The sequence below is a fragment of the Balaenoptera physalus genome (genome assembly GCF_965194825.1).
Source record: "Balaenoptera physalus genome assembly, chromosome: 2".
NCBI lineage: Eukaryota > Metazoa > Chordata > Mammalia > Artiodactyla > Balaenopteridae > Balaenoptera > Balaenoptera physalus.
The window spans coordinates 78,087,324-78,107,496 of record NC_138883.1 but is presented as its reverse complement, the minus strand read 5'-3'; the positions used below and the strand labels follow the sequence as shown (position 1 = coordinate 78,107,496).

General features: G+C 42.4%; 1 protein-coding gene across 1 annotated transcript in view; it reads right to left on the bottom strand.

The window, feature by feature from the left end:
• FMN1 (formin 1) overlaps positions 1-13,165 on the bottom strand; it is a 467,455-nt gene extending 454,290 nt beyond the window's left edge. The window contains exons 1-2 of the mRNA XM_082452361.1: positions 13,028-13,165; positions 12,404-12,544 (exon numbers count right to left, since the gene is read on the bottom strand). Coding sequence (XP_082308487.1) covers positions 12,404-12,405 — 2 coding nt within the window. The 5' untranslated portion in view covers positions 12,406-12,544; positions 13,028-13,165. The remainder of the gene's footprint in view (positions 1-12,403; positions 12,545-13,027) is intronic.
• Between the last annotated feature and the right edge of the window lie 7,008 nt (positions 13,166-20,173).

The following is a 20,173-nucleotide window of genomic DNA, read 5'->3' as shown; positions in this document are numbered from 1 at the left end:
GAATAGGGTAATGCAAATACTCGGCAGGATCTCCAGTCCTATGTTTAATGTTTCTCTTTCTTCCAAGACTCCGTCTACCTCTCCCCCAATGAATTCCTATGCTGCCAGCACACCCAAGCACAAGTGTCCCCTCCCCTGAAAATCCAGGGGAAAAAAAAAATGATTCATTTTGAGCTTCCAGAGCACTTTGTAAACATAATATGAAAGGTTACTCTTTCTCAAGCACTTGTGGCAAGTATTACACTATACATTTTACCTGAATCATTTCATTTAATATTCCCACTCTTAATTCCATTTTACAGATAGGAAACAGAGGCTTAGAGAAGGGAAGGAGCTTGCTCGATGTCATATAGCAAATAGATGGTAGAGTGGAGATTCACCACCAAGCAGCCTCTTAACCTCTGGACTGTATATACACTATTATATTACTCATCCCACTGTATTATAATCAGTAGTTCATATGCCTCTTTCCTCTATGACTTCCAACATAAATGACCAGGTGTCATGAAAAAAGAATGAGTTTTACAATTAAATCCTGTTGCATAACTTTGGGATATTACTGACTGTGACTCAGCTTCCTCATCTATAAAATGGAGACAATAAATTCCTACCTAATAGATTTGTTGTCAAGACAAAATTAGATATAACTTTTAACTCACCACAGTTTCTGGCACATAAAGGCCTATTTAACTGAACAAGTATTAATTGCGGGCTTATGGAATACCAGGCCATAGGATGGGCTCTGAGGTTAAAGAAGTAATAGAAGCACTTTCAAGGAGCCAACACACTAGGACTTTAAAATACTTTGGTTGCTCTCAATTCTTGAGGGCAAGGAATACGGGCTCTTCAACCCTGAATTTTCAGCACTCAGCAATGCCTACCACCAAATGGTACTCAACAACTTTTTGGTGATGAGTGATAATGGTTTACACAGCTTTGGAGACCCTAAGTATTGGGCATGATGAATGATTGTGTCCTGTTAGTGGGTGTCGTTTATCAGACAGTAGATAAAATAACTGAAAGTAAAGCACAAAGATATCACTCCCAGGACTTCCCTGGTGGAGCAGTGGTTAAGAATCCGCCCGCCAATGCAGGGGACATGGGTTTGATCCCTGGTCCGGGAAGATCCCACATGCCACGGAGCAACTAAGCCCGTGCGCCACAACTACTAGAGCCCATGCTCCGCTACAAGAGAAGCCACTGCAATGAGAAGCCCGTGCACCACAATGAAGAGTAGCCCCCGCTCGCCGCAACTAGAGAAGGCCTGCGCGCAGCAATGAAGACCCAACGCAGCCAAAATATAAATAAATAAAATTTAAAAAGAAAAAAAAAAGATATCACTCCCAGAGGCTGTATGCATTCAATAATTTAAGCACAAAACAACTCTCAAAATACATTCCCATAGCAAAATGGAATATATAACCTGAACAATATAGAAATAATAGTAACATCTAATAATACTCTGGAGGTGAGGAAGGGAGGAACTTACAGAAGTGTTAACCTTTCAAAAAAGGAAGTCAGTTGATACTGTCTGAGGAAGAAAGCTCATATAAACGGTAATATAATTAATAACAAGGACTCCGATTTCTTAATAGTTTTCATGATACTTTAGCCATAGACAGATTTTTTAAAAGAAATAATGTATTTTGAAAAGGGGTAAACTTATTTGAAGCTTGACCGTTCTTTAGTTTCAATTGTTTCTTTTAATTGCTTGAAAACTTTTTTAAAATTAATCATTTTGTTATAAATAGCATCTCTATTCATCTTTATAAAAGTATTTCTACCTAAATATCCATCCATTCTAATAGATAGATAGATCAATAGATAGATAGATGTCTGAAATGATATTCACTAAGGTTAATGATGGGAATTGTAATATTGGAGATGAGTTTTTAAAACTGTCATCTTTGTAACTTTCTGCCGTATTTGAAATCTTAATCATCAACATATATGATATTTTTTAGTGTGTTTCCTAAAATAGGGGGAGAGAATATACCGAGTGTAGTTAATTCTTCCTGGTGGGAATAGGGATCATTGTTATCTTCTTCTTTGTACCTTTTGTATTTTCTACATTTCCAAAAATGAGTTTTTTTTGTTTTGTTATAGCTACTTTATTTATTTATTTATTTATTTTTGGCTCTGTTGGGTCTTCGTTTCTGTGCACGGGCCTTTTCTAGTTGCAGCGAGCGGGGGCCACTCTTCATCGCGGTGCGCAGGCCTCTCATTATCATGGCCTCTCTTGTTGTGGAGCACAGGCTCCAGACGCGCAGGCTCAGTAGTTGTGGCTCACAGGCCCAGTTGCTCCGCGGCATGTGGGATCTTCCCAGACCAGGGCTCGAACCCGTGTCCCCTGCATTGGCAGGCAGATTCTCAACCACTGCGCCACCAGGGAAGCCCGTGTTTTTTACTTATGTTGGAAACGGTGTCTTTAAAATGACTTGAGAATCCAATTTGCAAAGAGAAAAGACTGGATTCTTTTGAATGCTCTTTATGAATGTAATCCACTTAAATAAACAGAGTAGAGAGCTCATGAATGGTTATATGTGTGTTTACATTTTCAAAGGTTTTTACATGAAGAGTAAGAGATTATGAAAGAGATTATGAAAAGCTTCATGATGTCAGACTATGTCTGGTGGAGTCTATAAGACCAGGATTTCAAACTAAGTGGCTTTGCTTGTCCCTTCTTGTTTAAGACATGATTACTGAATGTCAACATCTGCTGGCTATGGTAAATGATAAACTAGAATAACCCAGTTCTTACCCTCTAGTTAAGAATAATAATCTAAAATACACAAAGGGTCACAGAGTTGTGAACGGGACTAGATTATATGAGTGTTGTGGAGCATGGTGGATAAAATATCTGAGCTGTTTAGGTTTAACAGAATGTGCTATGGTAACACTTTTTTCATTTCTAAAGGTTTGGGGGGGAGGGGAGAGTTGGGATTCTGATTTACTCCCTAAAATAACTCAAGGAATCTACTCAGTTTCTTATAGTTTAGAAATTTAGAGACAATGCAATTCAGTATTCCCTGGGTTTTGTATGATTATGTTAATATTACAGAGAGTTTTTTTAATTCAGTGAAGCACCTGGCTGTGAAACCGTTAATCACTGTCAATTCCAATTTAGAGAAGAGAAAATACATTTTTGCCTCTCTTATTTTTTGGAAATGTCTTCCTTCAATGACAGCTTGTAGCCTATAGGGTTTTTTTTTTTAATAAAGGAAGGAAAAAATTTTTCATAAAAACTATATTTGCAAAGTGCTTTAAATCCTATTGCATTCTGTCAAAATGTGGGCTGGCATTTTTCTAGCCAAGGAGTTAATAATATTTATATGGAAAATGGTAGAATCTTGGATTTAAAGGAAATTTAGAAGTTATCCATTCCATCCCAATTCTGGATTCTCTCTTTCATAGTAACCTTTGTGAACGGCCATCCAATCTCAACTTGAACTCTTCTATGGCAAATTGTTCTCTACCCTACAAGGAAATCTCATAGCACGCCAGACAGCTCTAAATGTTAAAAAAAAAAAAAAAATCCCCTTATTCTGAGTTAAAATCCATTTCCATTAATATCCTTCTGTGGATGCTTGTTCTTCCTTCCAGAGCTGAAATGAGTAAATTCAACTTCTCTTCCAGTAGTCCTTTAAGCACCTGAAAGCCAGTCCTGTTTCCTGAGACATCTCACCCTGACTAAACCACCCCAGTCTCTTCAAGAAGCCCTCAAATGGAAACACTTTCATTCTTGAAAACCTTGCATACCATCTGACTGTTCTTTAGTGTGCCAAAGGTTCCACTACAAAGCCATGCACGCAGTTAAAAACGGCTCGTCAAAAAATGCCAAAAGTTGTTCCGGGATTACAAATGTAACTCTTGCAACGGTCACTTTAAATCATTAGATGAACACATCTCAAATACCTAGATTCTATCTTACTATCTCTTTGTCTATCTTGAGTTTCAGTTTCCCCTTCACCACGTTTCTCTGCCTCTGCAATTTTGAAGAGCACTCTTAAATTACTCCTGGTTGCAAGCAACTGAAACTGATTTTGGCTACCTTAACAAAAAGAGAAGCATATCCAATTTCATGAAATTCATGGGCAATTTACTGAAATCAGAGAAAGAGTAGAAAAGCCAAGAGCAGGAAGAACAGGAAGCAGAGCCTTCCAACATCCACTGGGACAGCGCTCAAGGGCCATCCTTGGAGCACTTCTCTGTGACTTAAATCCACTCACTCCTAGTCAGTGCCACCCTTCAATCCTAAACTCTAATTCTTGGGGAAGAGACTCCAACTGGGCCAGCTTGGATCAGATTTCTATCCCTGATTTAAGCAGTCCTGACCAGGGACATGGTCTTGTGTATATGGAGCCCATGCTTGTATATTCATTGGGGTCATTTTCAGAGAAAGGAAAATGAATAAGAACAAGACAGATACCCCAAATTACTGTCCTTCTAAAGGAAAGTAATATTCAGAGATATTAATCTATGTTCCTTTTTCTTTTCTCCTTATATTTTCCTCTTTTGCTTGACACCCCGCCCCCCAAGTGAGGCAGGTATCAGAATTGGTGTTCATTGCATCAGGAGAGGCACGTGGCAAGGAGAACAAGAGAAGTAGCCTTAGAATACTTCTGGATTTTGTTTTCCAAAATCCCAAACACTTAGAAGAACATAGGGAATTGCTTGAAGGAGGTAAAAAGGAATGAGGTTTATGGACATGGAGAATCTGGAAGAAACATGGAGGATTAGCCCTGATGGCTGTTGGCAAAGGAGAGAGGTAGGCTTATGCATCCTGAAAAGGAGGGATCCAGGCCCTGCTTCCTGGCAGTGTCCCCAGGGAGGTCACAAGCCCCTGAGCTGTGTGTGGTACACCTAGGCAGAAGGAACCATAGGATTGTCACCAAAATAATTCTGCGACCTAAAGATGACCTGGGCAACAGCAACTGAGAGAACCATGTGAGCAGAAACACTCACGTGCTACAGTGTAACCTGTGTGGTCAGATGCCTCAGTGACCAGAGGGTCCCCTCTCCCCATGCTGCCCCACTGCGTCAGCTCCCGGGAGCCTTGACACAACTCTGGGAATATGTGTCTAGGACCCTAAGAAGGACTGAGAATAAGTCTTTCACCTTCCCAGAAGGAAGAGGCTTGAAGCAGACAGGAATATGGTTTGTAAAAAAAAAATAAAGAGATGAGATATTTTTTATACCTGTCTCTGTAGATGGAGATTCCCATCCGCTACACTTGAATGGAAAAGACTGGAGCAAAGTGAGAATTGAGTAGCTCTGTTTCCTCCCTCTCTGTGAAATCTGACCTCATCTTATTCAAGTAGCAGGATCTACACATCATGCACTGATTGCAATGTTAAAATCCTTCTCTCCTAAAAATTGCCTGAGCAATTTTTTTCAATCCTCGTGTTCATGACCTTGGTTTTCCTGATGCTGTTCTCCTGGGTTCATGCCATACCTCTATATGTGTTGTCTTAGACAACATACCCCTTCTCTCCTTTTCTGTATATTTCTTCCTTCTCAGATGTGGTTTGAGCACAAGCTCCCTAGCAACCACTTAGGAGTCTTCAGCTACCTCCCCTTTTGCTTTGTCATTTGCCCAATTTGTGACTATGATACCAGGACTTTGTTTACCTTTTTACAATATTTTCTTTATTTTGATAAGAACACAACGTGAGATCTACCCTCTTAAATTGTTAAGTGTACAATACAGTATTATTGACCACAGATACAGAATTTTGTTTTTCTTAACTAATTCTGCCTTAGTTAAGATCCTAAATCTTGCTAACGGTGCTGCAATTTAGCAGTTATTGATGTATGTTTTAACCCAAAATAATATTTTAAAAAAGACCAAGCCCCCAAAACTGAGTCCGAGAGTTGACTATCCTTTCATTTTTGAGGTTGGCAGGGCTATTTCTTCCTGAAGAGAGGTTGAGTGATGTAATGAACAAAGCCCAGGGAGGCAGGTGACCTGGATCTATTCTTGGCTGTGCGACTGACCATAAGTGACCTTGGCCAAGTCACTTTTTATCTCCCTATCTCAGTCTTCTCCACTGTACAACTAGAAAAATATCTTGTCACCTACCTAGAGAACAACTTGGGTACAAGATTTGTAGAGTAAGAAAGAAGAGAATGCTGCTTGAGGACACAGTAAGTTTATTTTTTTCAATCTGTCAATTTCCTTAACGACACTAGGGTATCATGGAGTTTCGGTTCTTCAAATCATCGTGAAAATTAAAATTAACCGATGTTTTCAGAGCTTAAAAGAAATCAGGACCAGCTTAAGACAAATCAGAAAGTGACCTTAACACAAGGACAATGCCCCTTATTACATGTGATGCACTCTATTCATATTTATTTGGGGGTTGGGTGGGTAGGGAAGAGTGGATTCATAAGCCCGGTTGATCTCCTGTAGTAGAAGTAGAAGACGCTACCTCAGAAACAGAGATAGAAGGAGACGAGGACACTGGCAAATGGCGACAGGATGGATGCCAATTCTGCAGATGAATTCTGTTTTCTGCAGACCTGTGGGCTTTTAAAAAATTATGTGCAAAGCTTTCCAAATATGAACTAGGCTTAGAAAATTTTCTAAAGTGGCTGCCTTTATCTAAAAAGAGAAAGGATAATCATTTTAATGCCTAAAAACAGCAACCCTCGCTTTTTACTAAATCCATACCCAGCATACTGCACTAGACTTATGGTTTATTCTGCTTTGAAAGTTTGAAAAATTCTAAAGCCAGGAATGTTCTTGGTGGCTTATGAGGGCACAGACAGAAGGTGGAATGCAAGTCCAGTAGGTAGAGTAAATAGTACCCAGGTTCCATTTACAGCCATACCCTTAAGCAAGCATGGTAACCTCTCCTAGCCCTGGTTCCCTCATCTAGCGAAGAGGCATAGTACCACTTACCTACTGCACAGAGGTAACCAAGGGAAGGAGCTTAAATCCCCTGTATTAAGCACAGGATGCACATTCATATTCACTGTCTGCTCTTCGAACAGACTTTGAGAACAGTTTTCTCAGAATAGAGCATCAACCAGCTATACAGCTCCATGGGGTAATGGTGAGACATTGACTTTATTAGTACTCACGGGGCTCAGACCATAGGGCTGAGCTTTCAGTCAGTCAGCAGATCAGAGCTGCAATGTACCCGCTGAAAACACTGACAAATAAAGATTTTAGGTACCGCATCCCAGGGACTGAACACATTCAACATAACTACATTTGCCCCACTGTAATTCTCACAGAAGAAAAAGATCGTTCAACGTTAAGACAGCAACTGTCATTCCAAAATACTTTCCCCATCCTAGCTCAGCAATCTTTGCAACACTGAAGAGCAAAAAAGCAGCTCTGTAATACTCAGAGAAACCGAAACACCGGAAAGAGCTCTCAGGGGGCATGCGGTGGCACCGTGATCATCTATGTGCTGCTCAGAAGGGTTTTCTCTTGGCCACAGGTGATGCCGTTCTTTCAGAGAATATCACTGGAACTTCTTTTGTGCAAATGTCAAAGCGTGGGGAACCTGATGGTTTACCAAAACTACCATGCTGAGTGGGTCACTGGGGTGAGCTTCTACCCATAAGTAGACAGTTTCTCCCTCTCTCTGAAGCATCCATCTTTTCCCTTCTGTGTTTCACAGAGGAAATCACCGAAGAAAGCATCTGAGCCCGGATGAGTGTGGACAGACACTCCTGTGGGCAAAAACAAGGGAACCCCAGCAAAAGAAGAGCAGCCACGCCCTGCTCTGTTGGTTGGATTTCTAAATACTGCTCTGCAGGTCATCTCGTGTTCTCTGTGCTTCTTTCACAAAAACATGCACTACAGCGCTCCTACTGGGATGTTGGTATTAATACCTTGACAGTAGCAACATAGTGCTGTCTCCCGCCCTACATCTACAGACTTATCTACCCCCTGCCCCTCACTCAGCCTTCTGACTGCATCTGCTACTTGTCCTTTAATGCCTACATTCTGATGACCCACATGAATATTAAAAAGTCCTGCCTACGCAACTTTCATTCCAGTTGCTGGATAGGGCACTCAGAATGTTCGCTGGAAAACCCAACGCCATCACCAGAGACACTGAAACTGTAAACTAGGAAATGCATCAAATTGCCACTGCCTGTCTTCACTCCACCATCCAAGGAGGCTTTGAGCCCAGCATCTGGAAATCTTCTTGACCAACTGCCCACTGGACTCAAAAACGGGGTCTGTAGTTTGTTCTCACCATTAATCTCTGTTTTCTTTTTGTTCCCAGTGAAATGCCCATTACTAAGTGCCTCATTTCTCACACCACAGGGAGGCCTAACTTAGGGGGGCACCTTATTCCCATCTATACCACCGACCCCTGAAATGAGACACAGCTGCTTAACTGGACTGACCTGTTTCGAGACTGAGAGGCTGATTCAATGAGCTAGGGCAATGGCTGAAATCTGTCCTTTGCTGCTTTCTCGTAGATTGTCCCATCTATGGTGTTGTTTTTGTTTTCTCTCTCCCTTTGTAGATGTCTTATCTTACAAACCCTAACCAGAATCCCTCTACAGCTACCAGCTCGATTTTGAGATAGAAAACTTCCTGGAAAAAGGGAAGTTTCAAAGGGCAGAATGAGGGGTACCAGAATATGCTACTGCAAAATATGCCTCTTTGGCGTATGGATTATTTTGAGTTAAACACCACTGAGTAGCAGCAGATGCAGGAAAAGCTCTCAAAACAGTGCACAAGTTTTCCTTTTGTAAAGGGAATTTACATTTATAAAAGAAATTTCTATTTGTAAAAGCCGTCTCCTTCTCCCATGCCCTGAAGAGAACTCTTAACTCTTATCAATGGAGAAGTCACAGACTGAAATCCACATAACAAACCTTACTAAATAACCCCTGTTTACCATCCCTTTCCAGGTCACTTTCCCATAACTTGTCTCCCCCACCCAGAAGCCCCAGACTCCTCTTCCTTTAGCCTAAAATGATTTTAAGTCCAGTTTCTAACCACCCCTTGGAGCTACTCTTGTCTGAGGTACTCCCACACGTAAGCTCCACGCACATGCTAATAAACCTCTGTTTGTTTTTCTCTCGTTAAAAAAAAACGTTCTGTCTACCTCCAAAATATTCCCCCCAATAGCCTGTGACTCAGAAGACCAAGGTAAAAAGTGTTTAATTTGAAAGATGTTGGTCTTTAACAATGATCTATGACACTTTAGAAAGGAGAAACAGATACAGCCCTAACAAGATGGAATACAATACAGGTCAGTTTTAATTAAGGTAAGGAAATAGATGAATTGGTTTAAAAAAAAAAAAAAAAAAAGCAAGAACAGAAAACCTAGCCAGTAGCCCGCTTCTTGCAGCAGTGAATTACAGAGGGCATTTCAGGAAAGTGGTGAGTTGAAGAGCGGCCTGAAGAGAGACCAACTCTCGCCCCTCCCCAACCCCCATAGGTAACTATGGTATTAGACATTCAAAGCCTAAAGAAATACAGAAATTCAGATTATTCAGGGACTTGTTATACATCTAGCCAGACAGCTTGAGAAACCTAAGTGGGAGGGAACGGTCCATTTCCCAGAGGCTTGATTTCATATGTTGACAAGGTAAGGTGGTTCGTAGCCTCCTTCCCATCTTCCCACTTTAGTAATTATATTACAGGGCATACAAATGACTGCTTTGTCAGCACTTCTGTGCAGACACTAAACACAGGGATGTTTCAATTCCCTCCCAAGGCCAGCCTGTTAGCACAAGCTCATATTTGCTCCATGAGGACACAGTTCCCATGGTTTAGCATCTCTACAAGATCAAGCAAATCAGATTAATGCCTATAACTTTAAGAACCCACAGGCTGGGACCTGCTGAGAATAAAGCTGATTTTTAACACAGTGACTCTAAAAATAATGGCTCCTGTTAAACAAAGTCCCAAAGAGAGGTTATGAGTAATCCCCAAATATGATCTACCAACAGTGGAATCACTGCATATTATTAAATATCCCTGATAAATTTTCACAATCATACATGTAAGGTTTGAATAGGAAAACCATTAAAGCAAGATCATCTAAAATACCATTGCCTGGGATGACATGCATGAGTCCAAAGCTTTAACATAAAATGACTGAAGCACCGTATGTGAGGTAGGAGAGGAGTGTTTCTGAATCTTCTGTCAAGGATGTTTACCATCATCACATCAAGTTCCAGTCTGCTCCCATTCCACCCATATTCCTCCTTTGGAGACAGCTCTACCAATTTTATGTCTAAAGAGGAAGGAAGGCTAGGATAGGAGGTCCACCCCCAGACAACCATAGGACCCAAGGGACCCCATCCCCTTAGCCAAAACCTTCATTCTAAACAGAGTTATTTAAGTCTGTGACCGAGGACTGATGGATCACAGTTCTTCCCTGGGATTCACTTTGGAACTAGAGGAGAAGGGGGTTATCCTTGGGTTACAGAGCTAGATGGATGTGATTCTAGAGCTTATGAAGGCACTGAGAGGACAAGGTCTGTGATGGGAAGGAATAAGGCTAAGACAGAGAAAGAAGAGCAGAAATAAAAGAATCGAAAGAGACAGAGACAAAGAGACAGAAAGCAAGCTAGCAACCAGAAAAGCATCTGAATCTCAGGAGCTGGGGCAGACCAGCTTCCTCACTAAGACTTCAGAGTCTGGTTGCGGCTCCGTTATATTAGCCAAAAATGCTCATTCTTGCTTAGAATTCTTTCTGCTGGGTTTCCATCCTGCACAACAAAAAATACCATAGCTAATATAATTGACAATACACTCTAAATTTCAAAGTATCCCCAAAGAGCAGATAAGACTGTTAACCTCTCCTTCTATATAAGAAAACTGAACCACATTGATGTTCAGTGACTGCTTGCTGTTTTCTACATGGGCAAAGAAAAACATATTATTCTTAGAGAATAAAAATATTGTAAAACACAAATTCTTCCATGCTGGCAAGCTAGAGTTTCTTCAGTTTCCAGGGGCATTTTTGATGTAGTTTTGCTTCTCCTGGGCAGAAGCCAATGCATTCACTAGTGATTCTGTAAAAAGCACAATTTACCAAGTCAGTGCACTGAACACCCACGGAGAAAGGAGCAGCCTAGGACAGGCCCAGAGGTCCAGAAACCTTCTCTAAAGCTACATCTTCAATGTATTTTAATAGAGCTTGCTAAGCATTTGCTCAAGCTGGTGAGAGAAATATCTGTCCTAACACATGCCACCTCTCTAAGATAGAGTCTTAGGAGGAGCCCAAAGGCTACCATCCCCCACCGGGATCATCTTTGAGAATTAAAAAGGAGGGAGAAAGACAATGGGGTAAAAATGTACATTTTAAGGACAGAACACTGGCCTTTATTATCCTTGTTGGCAAATGTTATTAATAAGAGTTACCATTCATTCTCCACTTACTATGTGCCAGGAACTACTGAGCATTTCAGCAACAACTTCCCCTATGAGGCACGTAATATTATCCCCAATTTATAGACAAGAAGCTAAAATTCAAAAGGGTAAGTAATTTGCCAAATCCCACTCAGCTAGTAAGTGGCTGATCCAGGACCTGAACCCATGTGACAGGTTCATGAGTTTAACCGTTATGATATATCGCCCTCTGACTTTTATCCATTGTTTCCCTCCAGTGAAGCCACTGCTCCTTTGTTCCTGCAGATATCAAAAGGCATTTAATTCATGGGTCCTACTGCACTATAAACACAACTGAGAAAAAGAAGACTAATGGTTAGATATCATTGACCAAGAAGACCTGGGACTTTTATACACTTTTAAGGTACTTCCTTCCATAATGACAGTTAATCTGATATGCAACTCTCAGCCTTACTGTTTTCCCTCCTGAATAAGAATTAATAAGCCTGTGATCCAAATGATCTTGTAATAAGTCCTAAGAACAGCTGAGCAACGGCTGTTGAATAGCAATGGTGTGCCCATAAGATGCTACTTGCTGTAGACAACACAACCTAATTCTCTCTTCAGGAACTTAGATTCCCCCAAGAAGGCACACAGCACATGATGGCACATACCTCATACGCAAACATAGATCACGCTTTAGTACAACTAGAGCCACTGTGGAATAAAGTCAGATGTTAAACTACTTGACCTGGTCCTCTTAAAGGCTTGGGTCTGGACATTCACCTCTCCATAACTGAAGCACCCATACTGCACAGGGCTGTACCACTGATCCTGGACTCTGCATTCTGCCCATCCGGAGTGTGTGAATGCCAGTGTCAAACTCTTCAGGAGTCAGCTAGCAGCAGTGTGAATGATTAAAACAAAGGGTTTTCTGTGGCAATCTCAACAGCAAAGGGGGATAAGAAAACCCCTCCCATTCACACCCTGCTCCCAGCTACTCGTGCTTGAGTTAAAGGAGTACTTGGCTCTGGCCTCAGGGGGGGCAAGGTCATTGCTTATTATTTGGGGGTCAGCACTTACATGCCTGAACAGAGACTGCTTTTGCAGAACTTGGAGAGCTCTGATGGAGGAAGAGAAATGTTGATGGTGATGGTCGTGGTGGTGTTGTTGATGATGATGATGATGATGATGAAAGAAGAAAACAGTGATGGTGAATGCCACCTATAAATATAAGCACAAAGCAGCAATAGATATCCTTCTGGTCACTGCCAGTCATAACCATGAAGCAGCTTCCGTTCCCAAACCAAGCCCACTGAAGTATTCCCCCTCAGAACTAAACACATCCAGCTTCAAAATAAAGCGCTGCATCCCTCCCTCCCCCACCCGCCCTTCCACCCTCCCTGTGCCAAGCTGCGAATGAGACTGTCCTGGCGGGTCAAGAGGCCTGGGAGTTAACAGACAGTTCTGCAGTGAGGAGCGTTAGGAAGACCCGGGTGGGGGGACCAACAACGCACTTCGGAACCTCTTAGTTGTGGAGCTGGAGGAACGGACGCAGAAGGGGAGGAAGATAAGGTAGCCGGGCAAAACAGATTCGACGCCTCTGTCGAGAGCCCTGGAGCCCCAGGAGGAGGAGCAGGCAACCTTTGGTCGGGAAGGAGAAGAGGCACAGCAGACCGCCAGCAGGACAGACAAGGTTCTCTTTACCTGACCAGGTGCAGCAGCGGTAGCGGCTGCAGCGAGGATGCTGCGCTCGAGTCCGGAGCCAGAGCCTGAAGCCGCCGCCGCGCCGGCCTCCGTCGAGGCCCCGCCCCAGCCCCACCCACAACCACGAGGCCCCGCCTCCCTAGCACGCGCCGGCCAGACGGGCTGTTTAGGGGAGGCGAGCTGTGGACTGATCGGCAGGGCTGACGACCAATGGGAATGCGCAGCGGCTCCTGGGCGGGCGGATGGCAAGGTGGGGTGGGAGGCGACCGCGCTCAATCAGTAGAGCCGCTGAGCCTGGCTAGGGCACGGTGAGGTTATTGGGTAACGCAAATCCAGGCAGCCGGGTAGGAGGTGGTAGTCGCAACGCTAGGTCTAAGGTAGACAGCCAAGGCAACGGGCAATCCCCGGCCCCAGGCCCCGAGCTTGCCTGCTCCCGGGCGCCTCTCAGAGCACACGCCCTGGACTGCTTCGAAGCGATGGGGGGAAAGGGAGCAGGTCCGTGGCTCCCACGGTTCTTGAGATTCCCACGCCTCGGAGACCCCGCAAGGTTGTGCCACTCCCGTGGTCAGGTCAACGGCCTCTACCCTTGCACCCCCAGCCTAGCCGTTTTCTATCGTAAGTGCTAAAAGGAGCCAAGGAGGAAAACTCAGGAAACAGAATCCACACGTAAACACAAACTCTTATGTTAGTCTCCCTCACACTCCCAATTCCGCACCACATAGCTCTTTAGCCAGAACCTATGGCAGGTAAATTACTTTGACTACTTGCAGTTAAGAGCTAAACAGGTTTGAGCGAAAGTGTGAGCTAGGGCCTTGGCGAACCGGGAAAGGAGGTTTGAGTCCAGATGTCAAGAGGCCTGAGCCTCACAATGGAAGCTACCTGCTTGCTGGAAAACCTTGGCGTTCAAGATCTGGTTGCCACTGCTTCTGTGCTGGTTAATCCGTGTACAGTTTGATGCCAAGGTAAACTGTTTTTCTGCTAAGTAAGTGTGTAATCGTTACTGGAATGAACTACCTTCAAACGTTTCATAAGAGGATTTGAGGCCTTAATGATACAGTGATTTGGTCTGTGATTTGGGTGGCATTTCTGTCTGTTCCAAGTAGGTAGGCAAGAAAGGGCATTGCCTTCAATCTACTTCCTGATAAATGCAAAATTTATCATCCTTCTGGCACGTAAGAAGAGAAATCTATCCTGAACAGATTCTGTACAAATAATATTCTGTTCAAATCATAAATAAATGTGAAAAAAATGGGTAAATATTTTAAAGTGACTTTTTCCTCAATTTTTTTTTCTAGATAATAGTTTATGGACACTTTGATACGTTCTTACTCATATTAGCCAAACACAAATAGGCAGTTTATATATAGTTGTCTCCTTCAATCCACACATCTATCTCATGTAAATTCCACCTTTTAGATAAGAACACTGAGGCTCAGAGAGATCAAATAATTGTTCCAGGTTCATATAATTAGTTAGGAATAGAGTCAATACTAGACCAATATTTCTGTTTAAAACCCGTTATTATCAATTAGAAGAAGAACAAAGAGCATTAAGACAACTCATTACTTTGAAGCTTTTTTTTTGTTTTGTTTTTTTTACCTGAAAAACTATACTAGAGGGACCCAATTCTCATACTTCTTGAAACTGCGACTTCAGAAGCACTTCCAAGAGTGAAGCATCGCCTCTGAAATGTGTTAGGAGCAATTGCAAGTCAGCTTTGCTCACAGAAAAGAGATGTGATTTGATATTGATGGGTAGGAAGTAAATTTTTCCAGGGCTTGAGTCTAACTAGATTTTAACAGAAGTAGGAATCTTTTAAAATAAACCAATAAAATAACATCATGGCCATAAGAGCTTAGTCCTAGAAAGAAAAAAGAGGATATAACCCAAAGTCTTATTTTAGCATTGTTTCTAAAGCTTTCTGAAGAGATTCATAATCCTCTTCTAACCTAACTCTTCTAACCTTCTAATCAAACTTGGAAATATGTAATCGCTCTAAGTTTGGGAGGGAGGGGTGTATAGGAAGTGGCTTAAAGAGAAAGAGAAAAAATATTTTTCCACAAAGGTTATTTATAAAGACAAAATATAAGTAAGTTAAAGGTCATAGATAATAGATAGGTATATACTAATTAACAGGTTAGTGGTATAGACATTTAGAGTTGTACATGCTCACCTGGTTTAATAAACAATTACTAAGTGCCTAATACATGTTAGTGGCTGTACTAGACTCTGGGGATATCCATTTCAATAAAACCCATTTCATGACCTGGATGAAACACAGCTTAGTTGAGGACACACAATTTGGATCAGGCTTGAAGAGATCACTTTGTAAATATCATCACTAGTCTTCACAGCCACCCAGCAGGGTAGGTATTATCCTCATTCCAAAGATGAGAAACTGAGATTAGAGAGAATGATAACTCACTTGAGGTTACATAGTTGAGAAAGTCTTAATCGCAAATTCTTCTGACTCAAGAGGCCCACATTTTTACAGTACACCATTCTGCCTTCCTAAGGGAAGAAACTATCTCTAATAATCCCCATAGAATGCACACCTCTCTGAAATATATGGTATGAATTTTAAAATACTGTATTTGGTCAGTTTGTGTATCAAAGCACTCTACTTTCTAAATGGAACCAAGAAAATATAAAAGACAATTCCCGCCTACTTGGGCTTCATGTAATGTTTACATGTCCTCTTTTTAAGCCCTTAGTGGTACATAGAAGATTTTCATGTAACTCCCCATCTATTCCCAAACTCTCTTCATTACCTCTTAGTTCACTTCTAGTGAAATGAGATAGTGACATTCACTCCAATATGTGGTCAGTAGACCAACAGGATCAACCTCACCTCAAACCTTATTGAAAATGCGGACTCTCAGGACCACCCCAGACTTACTGAATTAGAATCTGCACTGTAATAAAATATCCCAGGTGATTCCTGTGCACACAAGTATTGTTTAGCTTGTGTGAAATGCATTTAATAACTCCAGCAGCTTACTGCCCGAAGAGGACTGCTCCTGACCTTGGACTGGGAAGGGGAACATCTGCAGTTCACACGTTCACTTATGCTTCTACCATGACCTCTAACAGCAAGAAACATTACTAGTGCTCACAGATCATTAACTCTCAGCTCCTCTCAAAAGATTAAACCATCCCTTTCCTACAAGAAAGGGAGAAAGAGAAACTTAAGCCAGACTCTAGACTCAGATGGCTCCTCCATATACCTGCAGCTTCTCAGTGACCTTCTACAGCCAATGAAAACCACAGATATCGGTTCAACCACTAAGAGCTTCCTTTCAAAGAATGAAATAAACAGGTCCTCCCTCCATTAAGCTCCAGCTCACAAGCCACTTGCTCCCTGAAGCCTTCCCTCCTCCCCTGTCAGAGTTCATTTCCAGCTTTGCGCTTCTGTAGCATGTTGTTTGTACTTCTCTTATCCCCTTGTCCCTCGTAAAGGGCTGCAGACATATTTGTTTCCCCCTTTGGGTTCAAAGCGACTTGAGGGAGAGGATTGGCTGTGGTTTACCACTGTATCCCCATAATGCCTTGCATAAAATAAGTGATCTGCTGTGTTTAATTGCATCTCTGCCCTTCCCTGAAGTAGGTGATTTCAATGTCAAAGAAAAAGCAGAAGAGGTGTCTGAAAAAGAAGCAAAGAAGCCAGACACAGGGAAAAGGACACAGACATTTTGGTGGTTCCCTTTGGAAGGACTCCAATCCAGGCAGGGAACAAAGAGATGAGATGTAGTAGGTGGCATCATCTGTGGCCTCAAGAGTCCCACCTTCCCATTATGTGACCAGACAGGAGCAAGGAGTTTCTTCTACCCAAGGGCTGATGTCAGGGAACAGACATCTGTAGAACCCATGTATGGATATGCCAAGGGGAGACCAGCTGGAGCGAACATGGGAACTAGACACTACAAGTGAATTCTGGGAGCTGTGATGGGAACATGGATAGGAAGAGACCCCCAGTGAGCACTCCCAGGGGGGTGGACTTGCCCTCCCACAGAGAAGGACCATGCTCTGGCAGGATACGACAGCATAACAGATAATTCTAGAAAGGATCCAATATTTCCTTACACTGTGTGGCCCAAATCACCTTAACCAATCTGGACCTCATTGTCACGGACAGGGGATGACACAGTCATCCCAGAGTGCCTGCCATAGGACCACTAATTTTAATGTTGTTCTCTGTCCTGACTGAGCTAAATTTCTACCTGCAACGTTCTCCAGGATAGATTTTGTGTTTATTTCAACCCCGGGAAAAGCTGTCCACAGGAAACGTTAAACCAATGATCGCATCCCTCTGAAATGTAGGACACAGGGAGCAAACCTAATCTCCAAGATGTTTCCACCTCATTTGCCCTGGGCTGTGTAATCAGCTTTTCATCTCAACACCGGATAAATGCATTTTGCCCGCTGCCACATTCGTCCTAATATAGATGCTATTTTGTCAATCAGTAACTACTCATCACCCCCAAATTTCCTGAAAATACTTAGTGGTGCTAAGATGCCAGTCTCCCTAGCATATCCAGGGATCTAAGACACAGAAAAATAAGGCTTTGTGCTGCAACTTTGTGACTTAATATGGATTCACAGTCTGAGAAAAGATTAATGAGACCATGGGAAAGCCCAGAACTGAAATAACAATTGAATGTTACTTAGATCCCTGTTCAGGCCACCAGAATAATAGCTATTTAGATTGAGTGGGCTCTGTCCCTTCTGATGCATTATCCATATTTATTTATTCTCCAACTCATTCTGAAAAGGATTTGAAATGACAAATTATCCTTGGAATGTTGCAGTGTGTAGGTGAGCATTGTGGAGGCTGGTAAAATGTTTGCAGACTGGCAAGATTGTTTTAACTTGCCTACAGAAATATTAAAAATATCTCACATGCCACCTGAAGTGCCATATGGAGAAATTACCCTCAGTAAGATACAACCATTATTGCATTTATGCTGTCAGCTTGTAGGAAGAAAGTAAGAACTTGAGTCTCAAGCTGAAACCATTAAATCTCTTGTATTAATTCCACGGAAAAGCTCAGGCTTGACTCAACAGGCAAAGTCATAATGACTATAGTTCTTTTGAATAAAGGGGAGTGGAGTGGAGTAATGTGTGATTGTTTCATGCCAAGAGATACAGCCTCAGACAGTATAGCAGAACTTGCACTCAGTAAAATCCCACTGTCTCATCGTTACCTGGCAAAACAGGCTTACTACACTGCTTTGTCCAAGAGTCCATCTGCTGAGTCATGGAAGCCACCAAGCTGTACCTCTGAGGGCAGGAGAGAGATAACAGCAGGAATCCAAATCCACTGCTTTGTGCCCAGTAACCCAAAGGTGATGGGCTGGGAAGACTGTCCCTAGCTGGGGCAGAATTTCAGACAATGTAGCGTAATCCTGTTCCATTGCTCAGGCTAGCCTAGAACGGTAGCAGTCAGAGGAATCAGTGCCAAAGGCAGCAGGCTCTGCAGAGAACAGCTGTAGCCTCAAAGGAAAGGAAAAGCTTCTTAAAAGTGACTTTCTTTTTATTATAAAAGTATCACAGGATTGTTGAAATTTGGAAAATACAAGAAAGCACAAAGGAGAAAATTAAAATGGATTATAATCTCATCATTCATGTATTTAATTCAGCGAGTATTTAGTCATGTATTTAATCCACAAGTATTTCTTGAGCCCCTTCTAAATACCAGGTCCTTTTCTAGGCACTGGGGATGGAAAGGTGAACACAAATCTGCTCTCTTTGAGTGTATAGTTCATGAAGGGAGACAGATGAATAATATAACCACACAAAGGAGACTATCAGGACTTACTAGGCTAAGTAGCACAAGGAAAGCAATATAGTCCTTAAAAGCAGATTATAAGAGAGTCTGTCCAGACTTTCGGGGATTGGGGGAGAGGAGTGGTGGTCTGAGGAGGCTTCCTGGGGGAGGTGACTCTTAAACTGAGGTGCGCAGGATGGCAGGAAATGATTAGTGAAAAGAAGGATGAAGAACCACGCAGGCAGAAAGAATAACATGTGGGAAGGAACATGAGGTGTGTTGCAGAACTGAGAGAAGCCAGTGTGGATAGACGCAGAGCTGGAAGGAGAGGGTGACATGAGACTGGAGAGGCAGGCAGGGTCAGACCCCACAGGGCACTGTTGACCTTCATCTAAGTTCTTCAAATAGTTTATTTATGCGTATATATATATGTATATGTGTATATGTGTACACATATACATGTGTATACATGTATGTGTATGTATATACACATATATGTGTATACATATATATACATATACACAACATATGTGTATGTGTGTGCACGCGCGCACGCGCGCGTGTGTGTGTGTGGTTTAATCATCACCATCAAATTGCCAAACTTCCTTCCAGAACGTATGCACCAGTTTATTCTCTTGCACTGGCTATGAGTGTCAATTTCACTTCATCTTCAGCAACATTCACTATCTTTTTTTTACCTTCAACATTTGATAAGCAAAAAGTATATCATTGAAGTTTTCCTTTAACAGTGAACAAATATTTATTGCCTGCTGTTTTTTTCACTTGCTTCACAGAGAGCAAGGCTTTCCTCTCAGTGAAATAAGTATGCTATTGTCAATGTCAGTCAAAGGCAGCAGGAATAGCCCCTCTGTTGGAGATATCTCTTGCAAAGGTTCAGCCTGGGTACCTAATGGACCCTCACCAGTCATCCTTTAGCTAAGGAATTAAAATGTGAAAGCAATCCATCAAATTAGTGTTTCCCATTAGTCTTAGAGCAAATGAAGGCATGAGATTAATTTCCTCCTGGCCAATCACATAGGACAGCCCTGAGGGAGAGAGGGAAGTCAGTTAAGACCTGTTGAGAGGAGAGAAGAGGCAGGTCTGGGCTTGTCGGGGAATGAGCCAATCTGAAGGAGGGAAAGGAATAGTGGGAATAAAGGGCCCCATGAGGAGGCTGCATGCCAAGGAGAAAAGGATGGCCGGTAGGAGAGTGGGGCAGCAGAGAGAAGCGATTTGAACACAAGTTTGACAGCTTTGCCGTTCTGCCTAGGGAGCACTGCATTCATTAGCATGCATCTCATGCAAAGACCCACTGGCCTCCCTTCTATCCCTAAGTCCCTTCTGCACAAACAGGTCTTGATCTGGGAAGATCAAGACTG